Source organism: Thunnus maccoyii, chromosome 13, assembly GCF_910596095.1.
Source record: "Thunnus maccoyii chromosome 13, fThuMac1.1, whole genome shotgun sequence".
NCBI lineage: Eukaryota > Metazoa > Chordata > Actinopteri > Scombriformes > Scombridae > Thunnus > Thunnus maccoyii.
In genome coordinates, this window is record NC_056545.1 from 15775473 (window position 1) to 15791950 (window position 16478).

Consider the following 16478-nt stretch of genomic DNA (forward strand, 5'->3'; position numbering starts at 1 on the left):
TCTCTTAAACACCACAGATAAGAAGTTTTATCTAAACTCCAGTTTGTTTAAGTATCAAGTTACTGTGTAAAGTCAAACTTTCACTCAGCACTGAAGAAATGATCAAGTACTTCAGAGCTGATCAAACAATCAGTCCAAGAATAATGTTTCTGTGGAGAGAGGTGTTTTTAGTGACACTGACTATTTTTTATTGCAAAATATTTACACAAGGCAAAACTAGGGCTCAGTATTTGTTGTTCTAAAAGTAACAGATGAGGACAGTGCAGCAGTGTGAAACAGACATACTGGAAATTTAACATGGAGTTTTTTTTCAAATTTTTCCAACCCACTTTTTTGTAAAACTTTTTTTTTCTTGTTTTCTTGTTTGAACATCCCCCGCATTTTCACTGAGCAGCAGAGTTTCTGTAGATTTGCAGCCTCTTGAATTGGTTTCATCATGTGAAACATCAGTTTAATGGTGTGTGATTTACATTTCTTCAATCCTGAAAACTTCTTTTCAAAACCACATTGAAAAGAACAATAAAAAGTTAAGAAATAAGCACAACAAATCTTTCAACACTGACAATATTTCACCTGTTTTGACTATAAATCAACTAGTTTTGAGAAATTTCAAGAACTCTTGATACATTTTCTTGCAGAGAGGTGCCATAATTTACTAAAACAACAAAAAGAACTCAGGGAATTAGTGACATTGTCTTACCTTATTGGCAAAAAGCAAAAAAAAAAAATCTCAATATGGACTAAATGACTTGTTAAGACGTGTTTGTTTGCTGAGTAATAATGCAATTACATCTGATCTATAAATACTGGCACAGACAAGTCCTCCTATTTATTCAAATGAGGTTTGACTCAGTTTTAGTCCAAATAGATAGCAGTGTGCTCAGTGGGTAAATCTTGAGATGCACTCAACAAACCAAAACCACTGCTGCTCTTGAAGAAAAATAGTTGAAATCTGTCTAAATCAGCAGTTTTACTGTGAATGTGAATCCATGTTTCTTAAAGACTGGATCCACCTTGTGTGAAGGATATCTAATTAAGGGGCGGTGACTCACTTCTTGAGAGAGGGAGCGTACAAAGTGCAGTTTTAAGAGGGACACACAGAAGGAAAACACTTCAGACCATAAATCCCTACAACACACCCACGTACCGCTCAGTAACTAGTTAGTTTGATGAGATTATATGACACTATATGCACAGCCACATGAACTCGCAGAACACATAAACAGGAAGCAACTTGTTTAATTGACAGTAAAATCATTGATAGTTCTATAGTTGTGTGGTTGTTGAACTTTGGCTGCAACCTTTAAATCAATTCACACTCGCCTGCAAGAATTATTTTAAATCAGCGTCTTCTTGTCAACACTTCATTGCAACACAAAGATGTTGCAAAGTATTCAGTCAATTCAGCAGGATGTGTTGACTCATCTCTGCTCATGTATGTAGATTTGTCACTAAAAAATACCCTTTTTTCATGACTTTAGTTAACCACAAGGTATGACTACAACTGGTGTTTTCCCCAAAGCATTTCAACACTAAAAATAAATCGATGACTAAGCGAATGTCGGATGTTTTTGCTTTATACAACTTCTTATCAGATGGAAAAAAAGAATCTTAAAAGTTTCAACATTGAGACTCAACTTTCCTTCATTGTAAAGCTGCCGTTGACTCTTGACTGTAAATTGTTTTATTGCTTGACAAAAGAGCAATTCGATTGTAACAAAGGATCAAAATCCCTCCTCCCTTTGTCACCCTGCAGCTCTGCTACGTTCGTACGTCATGTGTTTGTGTAGCAACTGAGAATGAGGAAGAAAACCCAGACAGGACACATGAAGCCACGGCCTCCAGTGACATCACATCATGTCATGCTGTGTCCCTGTGAGAACGCACACCATTCAGGAAAAACGAGTTTGGAGACATTTTGTTTGTCATCCTCCCTCCTCTTTGTTTTTCTTTCTTCTTCTTAGACTTTCCTATGTGTAGCTTGACAGTATCTTCAGACTGTTTAATTGATTCCACTTCAACCTGAGACTTCTCCACCGAGCTGATCATGGATTACTCTCAACCTTTCTCAGCCCTCAATGAGCAGCTGAGACCTCGATTCACCACCAGTGAGCAGCTGTACTCCTCTCTGAACAGAGTAGAGGACAGACAGATGGGCTCACTCAGGAGCAGATCTCCATTTTACCGACCAACAGTTCTGCCAACGGAACCAGAACCAAAAGTCGGCGTGACTCTAACGGAGCCAGAAGATCCGGAGGAACCTGAAGATGATGCGGAGCAGGAGGATTCAGTCTCTGATGGCTTTGATGAAGGAAATTCTGCCGATCTACTACACATTGACAACTCTTGTCTCATCTCTGAACTGAGCTTAAAAGATGTGGATGAAGAGGAGCTGGTTGATGGGGACAACAGCTCCTGTCAGTCTGAGGAGAAAGACAGTTCAGGGGACCTGACCTCAGAGGGGACAGCAGGCTCCTCAGAGTCAGCAGCCTTGACCGATGAAGGTGGGAGCTGCTTCCAGAGGAGCTACATTGACAGGACTTTACCGGACCTGATCAAGAGCGGCAGGCCGCTCAGCAGACGCCGGACCGTGGGTCACGTCTCAGACACGGTAGGATAACAGTGTTTTTAATGTTTAATGTAATGTCTTCTTACAATGACATGACTTTTAAATCTATTCTACGACAAACAGGTTTGTCAAACATGACAACCTGTTGCAGAGAGAGGAGACATTCAGTGTGTCCTTTACAAAAGAACAAATTCATACATGTAAGGTTTTTCACAGGACAACAAAAGCTACACCAATAACTAATGACGTATGATCAAAGCTCTCTGACATCAGAGAACAGTAAATCTCTGTGAACTACTTTTATGATTTTAAACAATGACACATTACCACCTGATGATGACAGAGCTTGATTTGTGGTTCTGAGTGTAAATATGGAGACAGTGTTTGTATAAAATGTTTTTCATCACTTTAGTCACCTTGGTGTGTGTTTAAGTGAGTTTCTATGAAAGCATTCAGCTTCTCAGCTGGTACGACTGGATTTCTTGTCTGCAGTTTCACTCAGGAATTTACTTTATCAGTTTCTATTTACATAGCGTTAAAATGTCATGAGGTTGTACTTTCCATGTGCGGGCACGCGGATGTCCACTCAGCAAGGAGTGACGTATCTTGTTAAAGTGTACTGATATAATATTGATTGTTTGGCAGCTGAAAGAAGTGCGCAGAGAAGTTGAGCTGTCTCGGAGACGAAGCATCAAGCTCAAGGCCCAGGTGGACAAACTGCAGGAGAGCAGAGATGGACCAGGATGGAGCCAGCACAGAGAGAGGGTAAAGTTTACACACAGAAAGAGAACACATACAGTAGAAATCTGCAGTGTGTCTATAATTTCTTTATCTTCATGTCTATCTCAGGTCACAGAGGAAGTTCTGTCTGTTCTGAGGCTGCTGCAGCCGCTGACAGAACCAGAGTCCAGCCAACCTGAATCCTCTTGTGGGCAAAACCAGCTGGACGCTGCACTGGCCCAGCTGCAGAATGTGGCCCGCAAACTGGCAATCAGCCACACCCGGCAGGTAAAGGCGACACCTGCGTACACTCACATCAAGTTCCTCACCCTTATTATATCCCTGCAATCTTGGTTTGCGTTAATTTTAGAAGGAAAGTTAGTCAGAGGAATGTTTGCTTTGCAAATACTTAGATGAATAAAGGAAAGGTGGCTAATTATTTACACATAGTTTATGATTAAACTGTAAAACCTCAACACATCTAAAATCTGACTATATTAACTTTCACCTAAAAATGATAAAAGACTCATTCAGGAATGTGTATTATATGTATGTAGATGTACTAAATAAGCCCTGAGGCCTCAACACTGATATCAATGCAGACGTGTGAGGCACCTGTACCCTCATGTTGAAGCGTCTTCGTCATTGTGTCTCCGAGAACATTATTCCTCCACTCAGGTGTTAAAGTTCAGCTATGTTGCCTGACAAGTTTACATTTGACAGTATCAGTGATCTGAATCTCTCCGATAATTACTGTATGCCAGAAGAAAGTCACGAGGTGTGTGACTGACGCTGAGTGAGTTTTTTATCACAACATAACATAATATGACTCCCCGGCTTGTTTGTCCATTCAGGAGATCAAATCTGGAAAAGGAACGGGAGCAGAGGACGGTGCTATTCTGCAGCAGGCACTACGGGACAGAGATGAGGCCATAGAGAAGTGAGTCCACACACATCATGATCCCACACAATCCCACTCACCTCCTCTAAATAACAGATGATTCAAGATTTAAGGGGGGAAAAAAAAGGGAAGCTAAAAAAAAAAAAAGACACTGATTTATTCTGAGGTATGTGTCATTTTTTCTGTTGCGCTGTGCAGGAAGAAGGCGATGGAGGCTGAGCTGCTGAGAAGTAAGACGGAGATGATGACGCTGAACAACCAGCTGCTGGAGGCCGCGCAGAAACGTCTGGAGCTGTCGCTGGAGCTCGAAGCCTGGAAGGTAAAACCTGAGACGGGTGTAATATTTAACGGAAACAAGTGAATAAACTGAAGAGGGAGCGGAGAATACAGAACTAAAATTGACATGAAACTGTGGTGTCATATTGGGAAAATGTAGGTGTTAGTCTAGAAAAGTAGGGCACACGGTACACACACATACCACACATAATTAGAGACACGTTACATCCAGAAGCCAGAGTGTGTTCAGTCGTTAAACACACACAACACAAACTGCAATTAGAATTCATGCACATTACTTTCAGCACATGCAGTGAGTTGTACGCAGGCGTTACTGCCAGCTGGTGTCCCGCCACAGTGTTTTGGCCTCAGGCCCATGTGTTCATCTGGGGAGCGCCTGGCCTCCTGCAGCGTTAAACCGGAACTGCACTGCACTTGGCAAGAGTTGTCAAGTTTACTGTCGAGAGCAGCAGAGTTCAGTTATACACATGAACTCCCAGCTGATTTTACCCTGAAAGAAAGATGTATTACATTGTCAGGCTTTAGTGTTGCAGTGGTGATGATGTTATTATTTAATGATATTCAACATTTGCGGTAAGTGTTGGATATCTGGAATTTTTAAGCAAAAAAAAAAAAAAAAGGAAATTACAAAATTTATATGGGAGAAAACCTCTGGATATGTTTTTCATCTTAAATATATATTTTTTTCTGGTGTATACTGGAGTCTGATAGCATCTCCTTGTAAAACAATATCAAACTCTTCCTGCATCTTAGTACTGCAGTTTTAAAAAGATGTTAAAATGCTTGATTCAACGATGTTCCGCACCCACGTTTGCTTCCTTTTTCTCGTCTTTTAATAAAGTTATATTACTTAGAGTCTTTCAGTCATACAAATGTTCTGTTTAGACACTTTGGCTTTGATGTTAACTCTTTTTGAAATTCAGTGATTTAACAGGTAAAGTTTATTCATCGGCTCTGAAAGCACCTCTTCTAAATATGAATATAATATGGATCACACTCTCACGTGTTAAATATCTGGCTCATCACCATATCTTTCCCGTCTCTCTTTCCTAAATTCCCTGTCGCTCATCACTGTTTCTAGGTTTGAAGTTGAAGTATTTCTTGTGCTCTTTGTTTTCCTCAGGAGGACGTTCAGCTGATCATCCAGCAGCAGCTGTGGACTCAGCAGCAGGCAGAGCAGCAGGCCCAGAAGAAGCCCTCACGTCTGGGCATCCTGAGGAGAAACAAACCGCCCATCCAGCGGCCCGCCAACTTCCCTCTGTCTACACCCGTCCCGCCCACAACCAACTCAAACCAGATCTTCGTCACAAAGTCTGCGGGTTCTACCACGCCTGCTCCCAGCACGCCTCCCACCGGCTCACAGCGCACCTGGAAGGACAAGCTGAGGAGGGGCGTGACCGGTCGCCAAGGAGACCAGGATGCAACGAGGAGGGGCACGATTGGTCGCCAAGGAGGCCAGGATGCAGCGGGGCAGCTAGCAGAGCGGGGCAGAGAGAACGACGGCTTCCAAGTCGTATCACTCGATTGAAACCGTGACGACTTTGCACTGATTCTGACGCACAACTCTCATCTGTAACAAGTTAAAGTCTCCACTTATTGTGACTTCACTTGAATCTGAGTTTAACATGTGTATATACAAGCAGGATTTGTGACATCACAACTAGTTTGAAGCCAATCCTGGTTCAGTATTCAACTTAAACGAGTGATGTGGAAACCTGAAGCCTCCATTGCACAAACACTGAGAATAGACTTTACAGTGAAGAAGGAAACATCTTGCATTGACCACTTTTGAAGTAATAGATGGAATAAATGTCATTTTGAGTATTGTAACGAGGCAATTTAACTTTTTTGTCGAAAAACCATATCAGACACAAATTATTATTGTTTTAAAACATGTCTGAAGGGGACCTTTAGTATTTTCTTGGAAACAAATGCTTTGGACCTTTGACCTTGTCATGTATGTGTGCAATATACCTGTGATTATGAATGAGCCTTTTGATTGTTTAATACTGTAACACTTACACTTAGTTTCCTGAGTATTGTTAGTCATGTTGTAAATAAATGAAATTCTTATGCAAAAGTTCCTTCAGATGTCAGACTGCAGCTTGTTTAATGAAATCACATCCTGAGCTTTGAGAATCACTATTAATCCTTCTGTTTGCTTTTGCTTGTTGCATTTTCATGATTCAAAAGAGAGAAAAAAAAGGAGACACTTTGTCTTTATTGTATAATGTCAGTTTGTACATTTCCAATACTGCATAATCCACTCTTATATGCATCTTGCACACATTTAAAATTTATATATATGCCATTATCTACAATGAGTGCCACCAGTGTGACATGTTGAACAAACTCAAGACGTATATAGCACAGCAAACTCACACCTGATGACAAGTGAAAAGGCATGCTCATAATGAAACAATATACAATCCAGAACGATGATTACAGTCTTTAAACAGATTTTCAGTATGATTGAATAAATTCACTTTTCTATATCGATGACACAAAGTTCCTCTTTGACATATATTCTTATCCTACTGCAACACGAGAGAAGCTGAAGCAGGACCTGCATTCAAATGTCAGCGCTACCCGACCCCCCCCCCCCCCCCAAAACAATCTATTCATAGTGTGCAACCAGACAAATCTGTCCCGCGGTTGAGGAGGATTAGGGTGCTTCTCCTCGAACTGAAACTTTACGGAGAGTTTCACTCATTCTGGTTATTTAGAGCCTTTTAAGACTTGATATTTAGACAAAACACGAAACACTGATTGTAGTAAACATCAAGCGCCACGAAGGAATAGACCCTCATCTGTCAATCTTCCATGTCAGAAAATCCACACAGAACTGGCAACCCAGCTGCCAATCTTAAATCTGCTAGTTATTGTTGTAGAAGAAGAAGGTTTTTTTTTTTTATCAAGTTTTACAGAAATGGAAAAAGGAGCTCTCGACAAAAGAGGCACATACAAATTTACAACACCCTGCTTATTCAAACAGATGGCAGTTTTCACTACTGGACCGTACTGTTCAACCCCATGAAAACAGAAATGATAGTGACACTGTTACGATTAGATAAGTTACATAGTTGCAGCATATATTTTGTGACCCATATATACCCATATAGCCTTGCGCTGTAGTTGTAAAGATAAGTGAGATGCAGATAAATAAATCAGTAAACCATTTTTTCATCAAAACACTGATTGGACCGACCAAATACAAAGACACAACAACATTACGATGGCTTATTGCCGGACAGACAGAAGAATAGTAGAAGAGTGTATAATAACTAGCATATCCAGTTGTAACCTGAGATATTCAGGAAACAGATTGTGACACCACAACATTTTTACTTGGTTTCCATAGATGATTATGTCAGCATAGAAATATAACCAGCGTTCTCAAGTAGCGACACGGTAACTGACCTGTAAATCCTCATCTCTGATGTACAGAAGATACACAGAGAAATAAAGACAAGAAGTGAGAAATAAAGTCCCAGACCAGCGTATTGAATATAGCTCTATTATCAACGTTAAAATTTGTTTCTAAAACAAACCATCTGTACACATAAAATCTCTATTATAGCCTATTTGCAGACCTCTAACCTCCTTACAAATGACACCGAACACCCTCGTGCACAGGAACTATTTTTGCTTTGCACCTTCCTCACCTCTCAGATATACAGTACTTGTTGCATTGCAGTGCTGTCAAAACCTTCATATCAAACTATCTTACCGCTGGTCCACTTCAGCAGTGCCAGATTGTACTCGGCCTAAAGCCACGTTTGTATTATACTGGTATAAATGTGTCGACAGAAAGAAAGCGCTGTGCAAATGAGAATTTCTTTGGATTAGTACATCATCTCCAAAACATCTTCCTTATGTTAAACCGGAAATATTTGCATTGCTATCGTCTATCTACTAATCTATAAATCAAAAAACACATCTATAGACCAGCCAACTAGCAACACTACCTGTCTGGCAGACTAAACAAAACAAAACAAAAAAATTCACCTACGCTACGCTACACTACACTACACTACAGTAAGTTTGATATTGTTAAAAGGTAAGAACTGACTGCTGTAAAAGGGGCGAGTTTGGTCCAGTGTTGGCAAATATTAGCATCGTTAATGACTCCGCTTGCTCTCGCTGAAGCTGTTGAATTCTCACCTTCGGTTTCAGTGAGGGGACACTAAGACGTGCTGAGCACAAGAGTTCTGAGGCGTTAAAAGCAGGATGCGGCTACGACTGAAGGAAGGAGCTGATGGAGCTGATGAAATCTAAGGGTTTATCCGCATGGATCCAGTGGCTCGCGTCTGGGATGTACTGGATGTCAGCATTCGGGAATAGCCTCTGGATTTCTGGGTAGTCATCGGAGCTGGATCAGGAGTGAATAATAAGAGGTTACAAAGTGCTTTACAAGGTGAAAAAAGCAAAAGCTGACCACATGCAGGCAAACTGAATGAGGGAATAAGAAGCAATGTAAATGAATACGAATGAAGAAATGTAAAATTAAATATTTAAAAGAGGTTATTCTGAGGATGTGGAGAAGGAGGGATGAAAATATCAAGCGAATCGTGGTTGTGTGAGGAAGGATGATTCACTCAGTTCAATTTTTTACTAATTAACAGGTATCAAATTTAAAAAAAATACTATTTCATACCTGATATAAGCCGAACTGGCTCCACCCAAAAACAGTGTGGGTCCGTTGTAGACTGTGTCAAAGCTGGGGAAACTCATGATGTCATCAAGGTGCGCCGAGATGGCCTCCAAGTTGACTCTCCAGGCGTAGTGGCCGTTCTGCTCCACCAGGTTAGTCAGCAGGAACTGACGCACAGAGTGTTCCTGAGAGAACGGACAGTAAATCATCAGACTAGTTTAAAAACAAAACGCATTTTTACATTCAGAGTTTGTGATATCAGTTTTACATATCAGACGTTGGAAACTACTTGTCAAGAAAGATGAAATGTCCAGGGTTTCCTTTACTGAAGAACATCCTACACACCTATTTCAGATAAACGCAGACAGGTATGAAATCAAAAAGGACTGCTGACCTTGACCAAACTGCGCAGCTGGTCCTCAGCCATCCGTCTAGCAGTGGAGCGTGGGAGGTCACTGGAGATCTTCACCTCCTGCATGGCCCGGATGTAATAGCGGAAGTTTGTTCGTGTGGTGGTCTGAGCTGGACTGATGTCCACGACCACCAACCTCTCCACTAAACCAGGCTACAAACAGAGACAGATGAAGATATTGATCATTGGGGGGGAAACAGTTACAAAGAGAAAAGAGCACGAAAAGGTGTGGGACGAGGACCTGAGGAGGATTATTCAGTGAGAAAGGTCAGGTGACTTCCAGCGAGGGAACTGTAGCTTCATGATTAATTCATGGTGACATTTTGCGACTGCTAACCTGCGTCAGGGCGGTCGTCATGGCCGTCTTCCCTCCCATGCTGTGGCCGATGAGGATGCACTTCTCGATGCGCAGCTGGGCGAGGAGGTGTTTCAAATCACCGCTCATCGCTTCGTAGGTCAGCACTGAGCTATGGGGGCTGTTGCCATGGTTACGGGCATCTACAGTCAGCACCTAACTGGACAAAGGACAGTTAGGACACTTGGAATGGGGGGAAAGAGGGAACAGAGGGGGAACACAAAAACTTTATGTCAGCTACATCCAACATATTTCTTTTTTAGTTGTTGTTGTTTTTGGCCTACAGCCCGAACCAGGTGAGTGGCAGAACAAACACAGTATTGTGCACATGAGGCGGTGATGCTCTTCAAGCAAGCCAAAAGCCAGATTATCTGTCAGTATTTATTAAGACAGTAGAGATTGCTGGGGAGCTGTATCAAATAACTGGCCACACACTGGCTGATTGTACGTTCCCACGCCTACTTTTGTACAACGGCTAGTGTCAAGCTGCTGGGAAAAACCCAAGCACACAAAGACGAATGTTGTTGTAGCAACAGACAGGTGTGGTGTCTTCATCACTGCATTACCTTTCGGCCTGTGCGCTGCACCAAAGACTTCGCTATTGAGTGGAAGTTAGATTTGCTGCCAAAAAGGCCGTGGAGAAACACCAGAGGTGTACTTTCTCCCTTCCCATCGAACACATCATAGGTCAAGTTGACAGAGCTGCAAAAAAAGAAATGTTGATTAGTTAGACTCTCCTGTGAGTTACCTCACTGTGTCTGTGGAAACAGTAATACATCTGAGTAATCAAACTCAAAAAACCTTCAGAGTGTGGAGGTGATGATGGAATGGCTTTAAGTCAAAGTTAGAAGTAATTTGCAGAGCATCTTGCTGTCTTAACTTGAAATATGTTCAACCCAAACAGGGTATCAGGGGATATATGATTCAAAGAGATGAGGGAAGCGGCAGCATTGTTAAAAGATTTGTTGACTGAATTGGTTGAAACTGTTTTGCTTCCACCTACTGGCGCAATACCAGTTAACAATGCATGTACAGATACATTCTTTTCCCACAAGTAGATTTTATTTATTACTCTTATGATTTATTTTTAAATGGATGTGGAATTTAGACAAGTCATTTTTCTTTCAGTGAGATTTTAAATATTGGAGCTCTCTACCTCTGTAGATGTTGTAACAACATAAAGCAGGAGGACAATGGGGCTGCAACAATTAGTTAGGTAATCGATTAGTTGATTGACAGAAATTTTATTGCCGACTTTAGATAATCCTTTTGAGTCTTTCAAGGAAAAATGCTAAAATTTTCTGGTTCCAGCTTTTCAACTGTTTTTTATTATATTATTATTATATCTTTGGGTTGAGGACTGTTGGTTGGAACAAAACGAGACATTTTAGGTGGCGCTTTGGGCTTTTGGAAACAGTGATCGACATTTTAAACCATTTTCTGACATTTAAAAGCTTGAATGACTGAACGATTAATCGAAAAAGTAATAGACAGATTAATCAATAATGAAAATAATTGTCAGTTGCAGCCCTAGAGGTTACATTAATATGAACATCTATATCAATACACTAGCCCTGATTAAAAACTGCCTTTCTGAATCTTTCACATTCAAGTTTTGTTGAGACAATGTCAGGAAGGTGTTAGCTTAATTTGATTATTTTTGATTAATTGATTACATTTACCTTACAAAATGTGAAAACGTGAAAAATTCCTGTCACAATGTCTTCAAGTGTTCAAATGACTTGTTTTATTCAACCAACACTGCAAAACCCAAACAAATTCAATTTACAAAGACAGCAAATCTTTACATCTAAGAAGCTGGAACCAGTGAATGTTTGACATTTGGCTTCATAAGTGACTGTAACAATTCATCCTCTGCCAAAAATTTTACTTTATCAGCCCATTAACTGATTAATCCTTTCAGCACCGACCTCTGTGATGATATTTAAGGGCCCTGCAGTCTGTGATGTGCTGTTTTTTTTTACTGAATACAGATGTATCTAACATTTATTTCATTATCTGCTAAAAAAAATGCAGATTGGATTGCATTTGCACATACAACTATCCGTTTATTAGGTAAACCCAGCTAAAACTAATGCTCTGCAATAAATAGTACAATCATATTGAGAGGTGTTTCTGATATTATGTCTATCTTTGATGAAAAGGGTGTAGACAAAATATAAGAAAACCTTTTTAATATAACGCCACACTAGTTTTAGCTAGGCTACCTAACATACTGGCATCTGAGCGTACATAATGAGCTTACCACATATAAAATATACACTGATAGCAATTATAATTTTATTTACATCATTAAATAAAATACAGGAAAACAGAAAGAGCACATATCTAAATATATTTGCTCAAATTATCTGTGTAACTGCGTGAGTGTTAAAGCTCAGCAGCAGTTAACCGTCTTGCTAACCTAACAGACGTTTGAATGTCATTCAAACTGCGTGAAGTTAACGGTTATTTAAGACGCAAATACAAGTCACGATGACAAATTCCAACGGTTACTGTCTGTTTAACGACAGAACCGCGGAGGTGTCGTGACCACGCAGCGACACCGCACCGTGCGACCGCTTCTGGCAGACTGAGGGCATCAGTTAGCCGGGGAGCTAGCAGGAATACCTGGATGAGCTGGCGGTCCGGACCACAGCAGCCAACCCGCACACATCCTGCTGTCCTGGGAATAAACGACACGACGGCCGGCCGCTCAGCAGCAGCCCTCTCTGGATCAGGCGACACAAAGCGCTCATGGCAGCATATGCTCCGTTACCGGGCGGTCGAAAAACAGCATGTGCGTCTACAAATTGCTACAATGACAGGGGAGGTTCAGTTAGTGAGAGTGCGGTGCATACGAGGAGCCGGAGGTCGAGAATGATGGAAGCTTCAGTGTCTGTCAACAGCTGATTGTGCGTAATGACGTAGGACGCACAAATTTACGTGTATTTTTCCCCTGAGTTTTGTCTCTCAGGCTCCTTATAGATTACCGTCTATGGCAGTTATTCCCAACATTTTTGGCCTGTGACCCCTTAAAATAAAGCAAGTTTTTCCTGGGACTCATTGTTAGACGTTGCACTGTCTACCAGCTAAATGAAAGAGGACTTTTTTTTATTTCAATAACTTTTAGAGGCTTGAGGAGATAAAACACAGTAACTTGTAATAAATAAAGTAAAAATTTGAGGAGAGTTTAAAAAAAGGTGTCAGAAATATGTTTTTTTTCTGTTGTCCTATCTCGTCCTATAATTTAACCCCTTAGATTAATCCAGTGACCCTTTGTGGGGGTCTCCCAGGTTGGGAACCCCCGCTCTATGGGGCAGCTGTCTGTAAGTAAATATCCACATTGACACCAAAAAGATTTTTTTTTTCATGTATTTAGTAAGAATGTTTTGTTTGGTCTTCCAGAGCTGGCTACATACTCTACATACTAAACGTATAATTTTGTACCCACTCAATGAAATGTCTGTCAAAGCTGGTAAAGCAGAAGAAATAACTAGATTTTATGGGAATTGATCAATTTTATTTGGTGCGTGTGTATATTAAGATTAATCCCACAATTAACAAAAGGAACAACCGGCTGAATTTGTGTGTAAAAGAGTAAAATCTCTCAGTTTATACTGAACCGAATAGACCCTAGATTTTTTTTTTTCCTTTCTTGATTTCGCAAATGGATGACCATTTGGACAAGGGTGTGTTGGCTGTTTGCACTTGAATTTTGGACAATAAAGGAGGAGAAAAAACCCTGTAGAAACCAGAGATAATATACACGTTGCTTTGTTAAACCACTAGGTGGCGTCACAGTGTCATAATGTGTTATAAACTTTCTCACTACCAAGAAAATGACTTTCTTACTGTGAGAGAGTTTCAACACCATGTGTTATGTTGGAGAAGACAAGGCCATTTTAGATTGTTTTCCACATTGAATTTTACAACAGTACAGTTTACTTATGTGTATTGTATTTTATGTTTTTTCATTATTATAATTTACAAATTCACCTGTATGAATTGATTATTTATAAGTTATATGTACTGAAACTTATAGCATTCTACTTGCCTGTAGATACACTCCATATTTATAACATCTTAATGAATTTGAGGCACTCAATCATGAGTCGAGCACAATAATCTCAATGGAGCTCAGCAAGTTATTTTTGGCTACAAGGAAATGTATTTACAGGTGATGTTCATCTTATGTGTTACTTATCAGTCCTGTAAAACAATGAGTCTGTTTGTTGTCCTGTTTCACACTTGCTTTGTTCTTGTCTGCTTTATCTCATCACTGCTTTGTGATCAGTGCAGCTGGCTCTTGTCATATACAGAAACATAAAAACAAACAATTAGTCTATAGGCTTGGAGAACCTGCGGCCTCCCTCGTTATGTCTCCAAACAGTCATTGTTATGGGAGATGTGTCTGCTGGGATAAAGCACGCTGTGGACTGTCTCCATAGTGATGGCATGAGACAGAGGCCCGGGGAGAGCACATGGTACAGACTACACTGAGAGAAGAAAGGGGAACTGGGGGATGAGTGTGCATTTTTACATCCTTATCTTTTACATGCCAACAAGTGAATCTATTAAACATTGTGTCATAACTCACTATTTCCTTAAACCAAGTTTTTTAAGAAAATCACATGATGTTTCTGATGTTAATTGACCTGATTCAACAATATTCTTCAATCTAGATCTTCTTCAATCTATGCTGCTTTTATTTCAAACAATTTGAGTTAATTCAAGTGATGATTAAATTGGTAGCAAGTTTGGTAATTTCTTCATAATGACAGATTTTGAGTTTATTTATTAGCACAATTAAAATATCATAACAGACATACAATAATTCAACTAAATGGGTATGTTAAAGGTTTATACAAAGATCCAATCAAATGTAGACATAAATATCATACAAACAAGACAAAACAAATAAGGATAAGGCTATTTAGAGACTGAAACTAAATCAATATCAAGATGGACATAAACTGCAGAGCAGCAAAAGTTTTAAAGTTTAAGGTTGTTCTTCCATTAGACTTGAAAATTTACAGATTTTTGCTGACTGTGGTTTTACTCTTTCACTGAGTAATGCAGCTGTGTGTTCAGACAGTTAATACCCACCCAGCTCTTCTTCATGCTACACAGAGGACAGCAAATAAAGTCTTTGCTTTCAACTTGCTCTTTTCAAAGTGCCTGCACAGTAGCACACACCAGGGCATAAAAATTAGCACCAGCCACCAGCCAAATGCTGGTAGAATAAGCAAGTGGCTGGTAGATTTGCTTCACTCACCAGCGAAAAAGACAATGGTAATCTACTGAGTGGCTGGTAAAATATGAATATTTGGCCAGTAGACAAAAAAGTTCATTTTGCTTCCTGACACACACATACACATATATTTGCTATGTTATTTAACTATAAGAGAAACTCTGTAAAGGCGAAACAAGAAGCAAATAGAAAGTATTTGGCAATCTTGTTACTCTTCCTGTATGGTATATTTTGAAAACTTTCAGCAATATTCATATAAAGAGTAATTAATTAAAGCAATGATACTCTTTCATTTATGCGCTTAAATTGTTCCACATGGTTTATGCAGTATGTATTTGTATTATTATATTTAAAAGGACAATGTTCACAGATAAACAAAAAAAGATAATTGTCAATGAGCCTGAGTTAGGCTACTTTTCATCTGTTGTCCCTGGCAAGATGTCAAAAAGACATTTTGTGAACAGAATCATTATATATGTATAATTATAAGATTAATGTGCAAAGAAAGCAATCAAAGAGGGATCATTTGTAGGATTATTAACAATTCAGAATGATCAAAATATGAAAATTTCCCAGTGCATCAGTATTTAGTAATAACATTGCAGCTGTCACACAACTTTTAAAATATTCAGTGACAAGTACTTTATAAACCACTGAGCTACAACATAAAATCATCATTGAGATACAAGGTCACTAAACCTTCTGCCACATAAACCAAAATGTTGTTTGCCTGCAGTTAAAGATGTTCTTCTGTCACACATGAAAATGAGCTTATTGCTGCATTATTATTGCTTTGGCTGGTGTCACGTCAGGGTTTTCAGTCTATGATGTACTATTAACGCTCATCACAGTTTCATATATTGTCCTTCACTGATTTTTAAGTTTTTAAATGTCTAATTAGCTCACACAAATGGTCAGTTAAGTCATGATATCTAGCCTCCACTGAGAGGCCTTGCATGCAGACTGTCGTCCTGCCAACATCAGAACCTTTTAGACCAACGTGACGACCACAGAAAGTGGAAAAGTTGAAATGAATGTGCATCAACAGCTGTATTGAACTGTGCTTAACAACAACTGTCTTTCAGATGTCATGAATGTCATGTCATAGTTTCGGCCACATTAATCAAAATACAATAAAATAGACCTTAACTTCTGCTTAACTGATACTTCTGCTTTGACTGGTGCTCCGACACCGACAGTTTCAGTGTCTGTGTCACTGTTACAAACCTTTTGCCTCCTCATATGTATTTATTTAGAGGGATTTTGGAAACACTCAGAAAGTTTCAAAAAAGTTATCAATAGTAATTTATGGAAAG

The 16478-nt window shown here is 39.7% G+C and overlaps 2 protein-coding genes across 2 annotated transcripts; one reads left to right on the forward strand and one right to left on the reverse strand.

Annotated features, from left to right (window-relative positions):
- The first annotated feature begins 1306 nt into the window (after positions 1–1306).
- Positions 1307–7931, forward strand: bicdl2l (bicaudal-D-related protein 2-like). The gene is made up of 6 exons (XM_042432026.1): positions 1307–2611; positions 3215–3334; positions 3419–3577; positions 4144–4229; positions 4389–4509; positions 5611–7931. The coding sequence occupies exons 1-6, from the start codon at positions 2048–2050 to the stop codon at positions 6013–6015; spliced, it is 1455 nt and encodes a 484-aa protein (XP_042287960.1). The 5' UTR covers positions 1307–2047; the 3' UTR covers positions 6016–7931.
- abhd11 (abhydrolase domain containing 11) lies at positions 6689–12838 on the reverse strand. The gene is made up of 6 exons (XM_042432028.1): positions 12540–12838; positions 10475–10610; positions 9891–10064; positions 9536–9706; positions 9145–9326; positions 6689–8859 (listed from the first exon to the last, which is right to left on the reverse strand). Exons 1-6 carry the CDS (start codon positions 12665–12667, stop codon positions 8724–8726), a joined length of 927 nt encoding a protein of 308 aa, XP_042287962.1. The 5' UTR covers positions 12668–12838; the 3' UTR covers positions 6689–8723.
- Positions 12839–16478: the final 3640 nt, after the last annotated feature.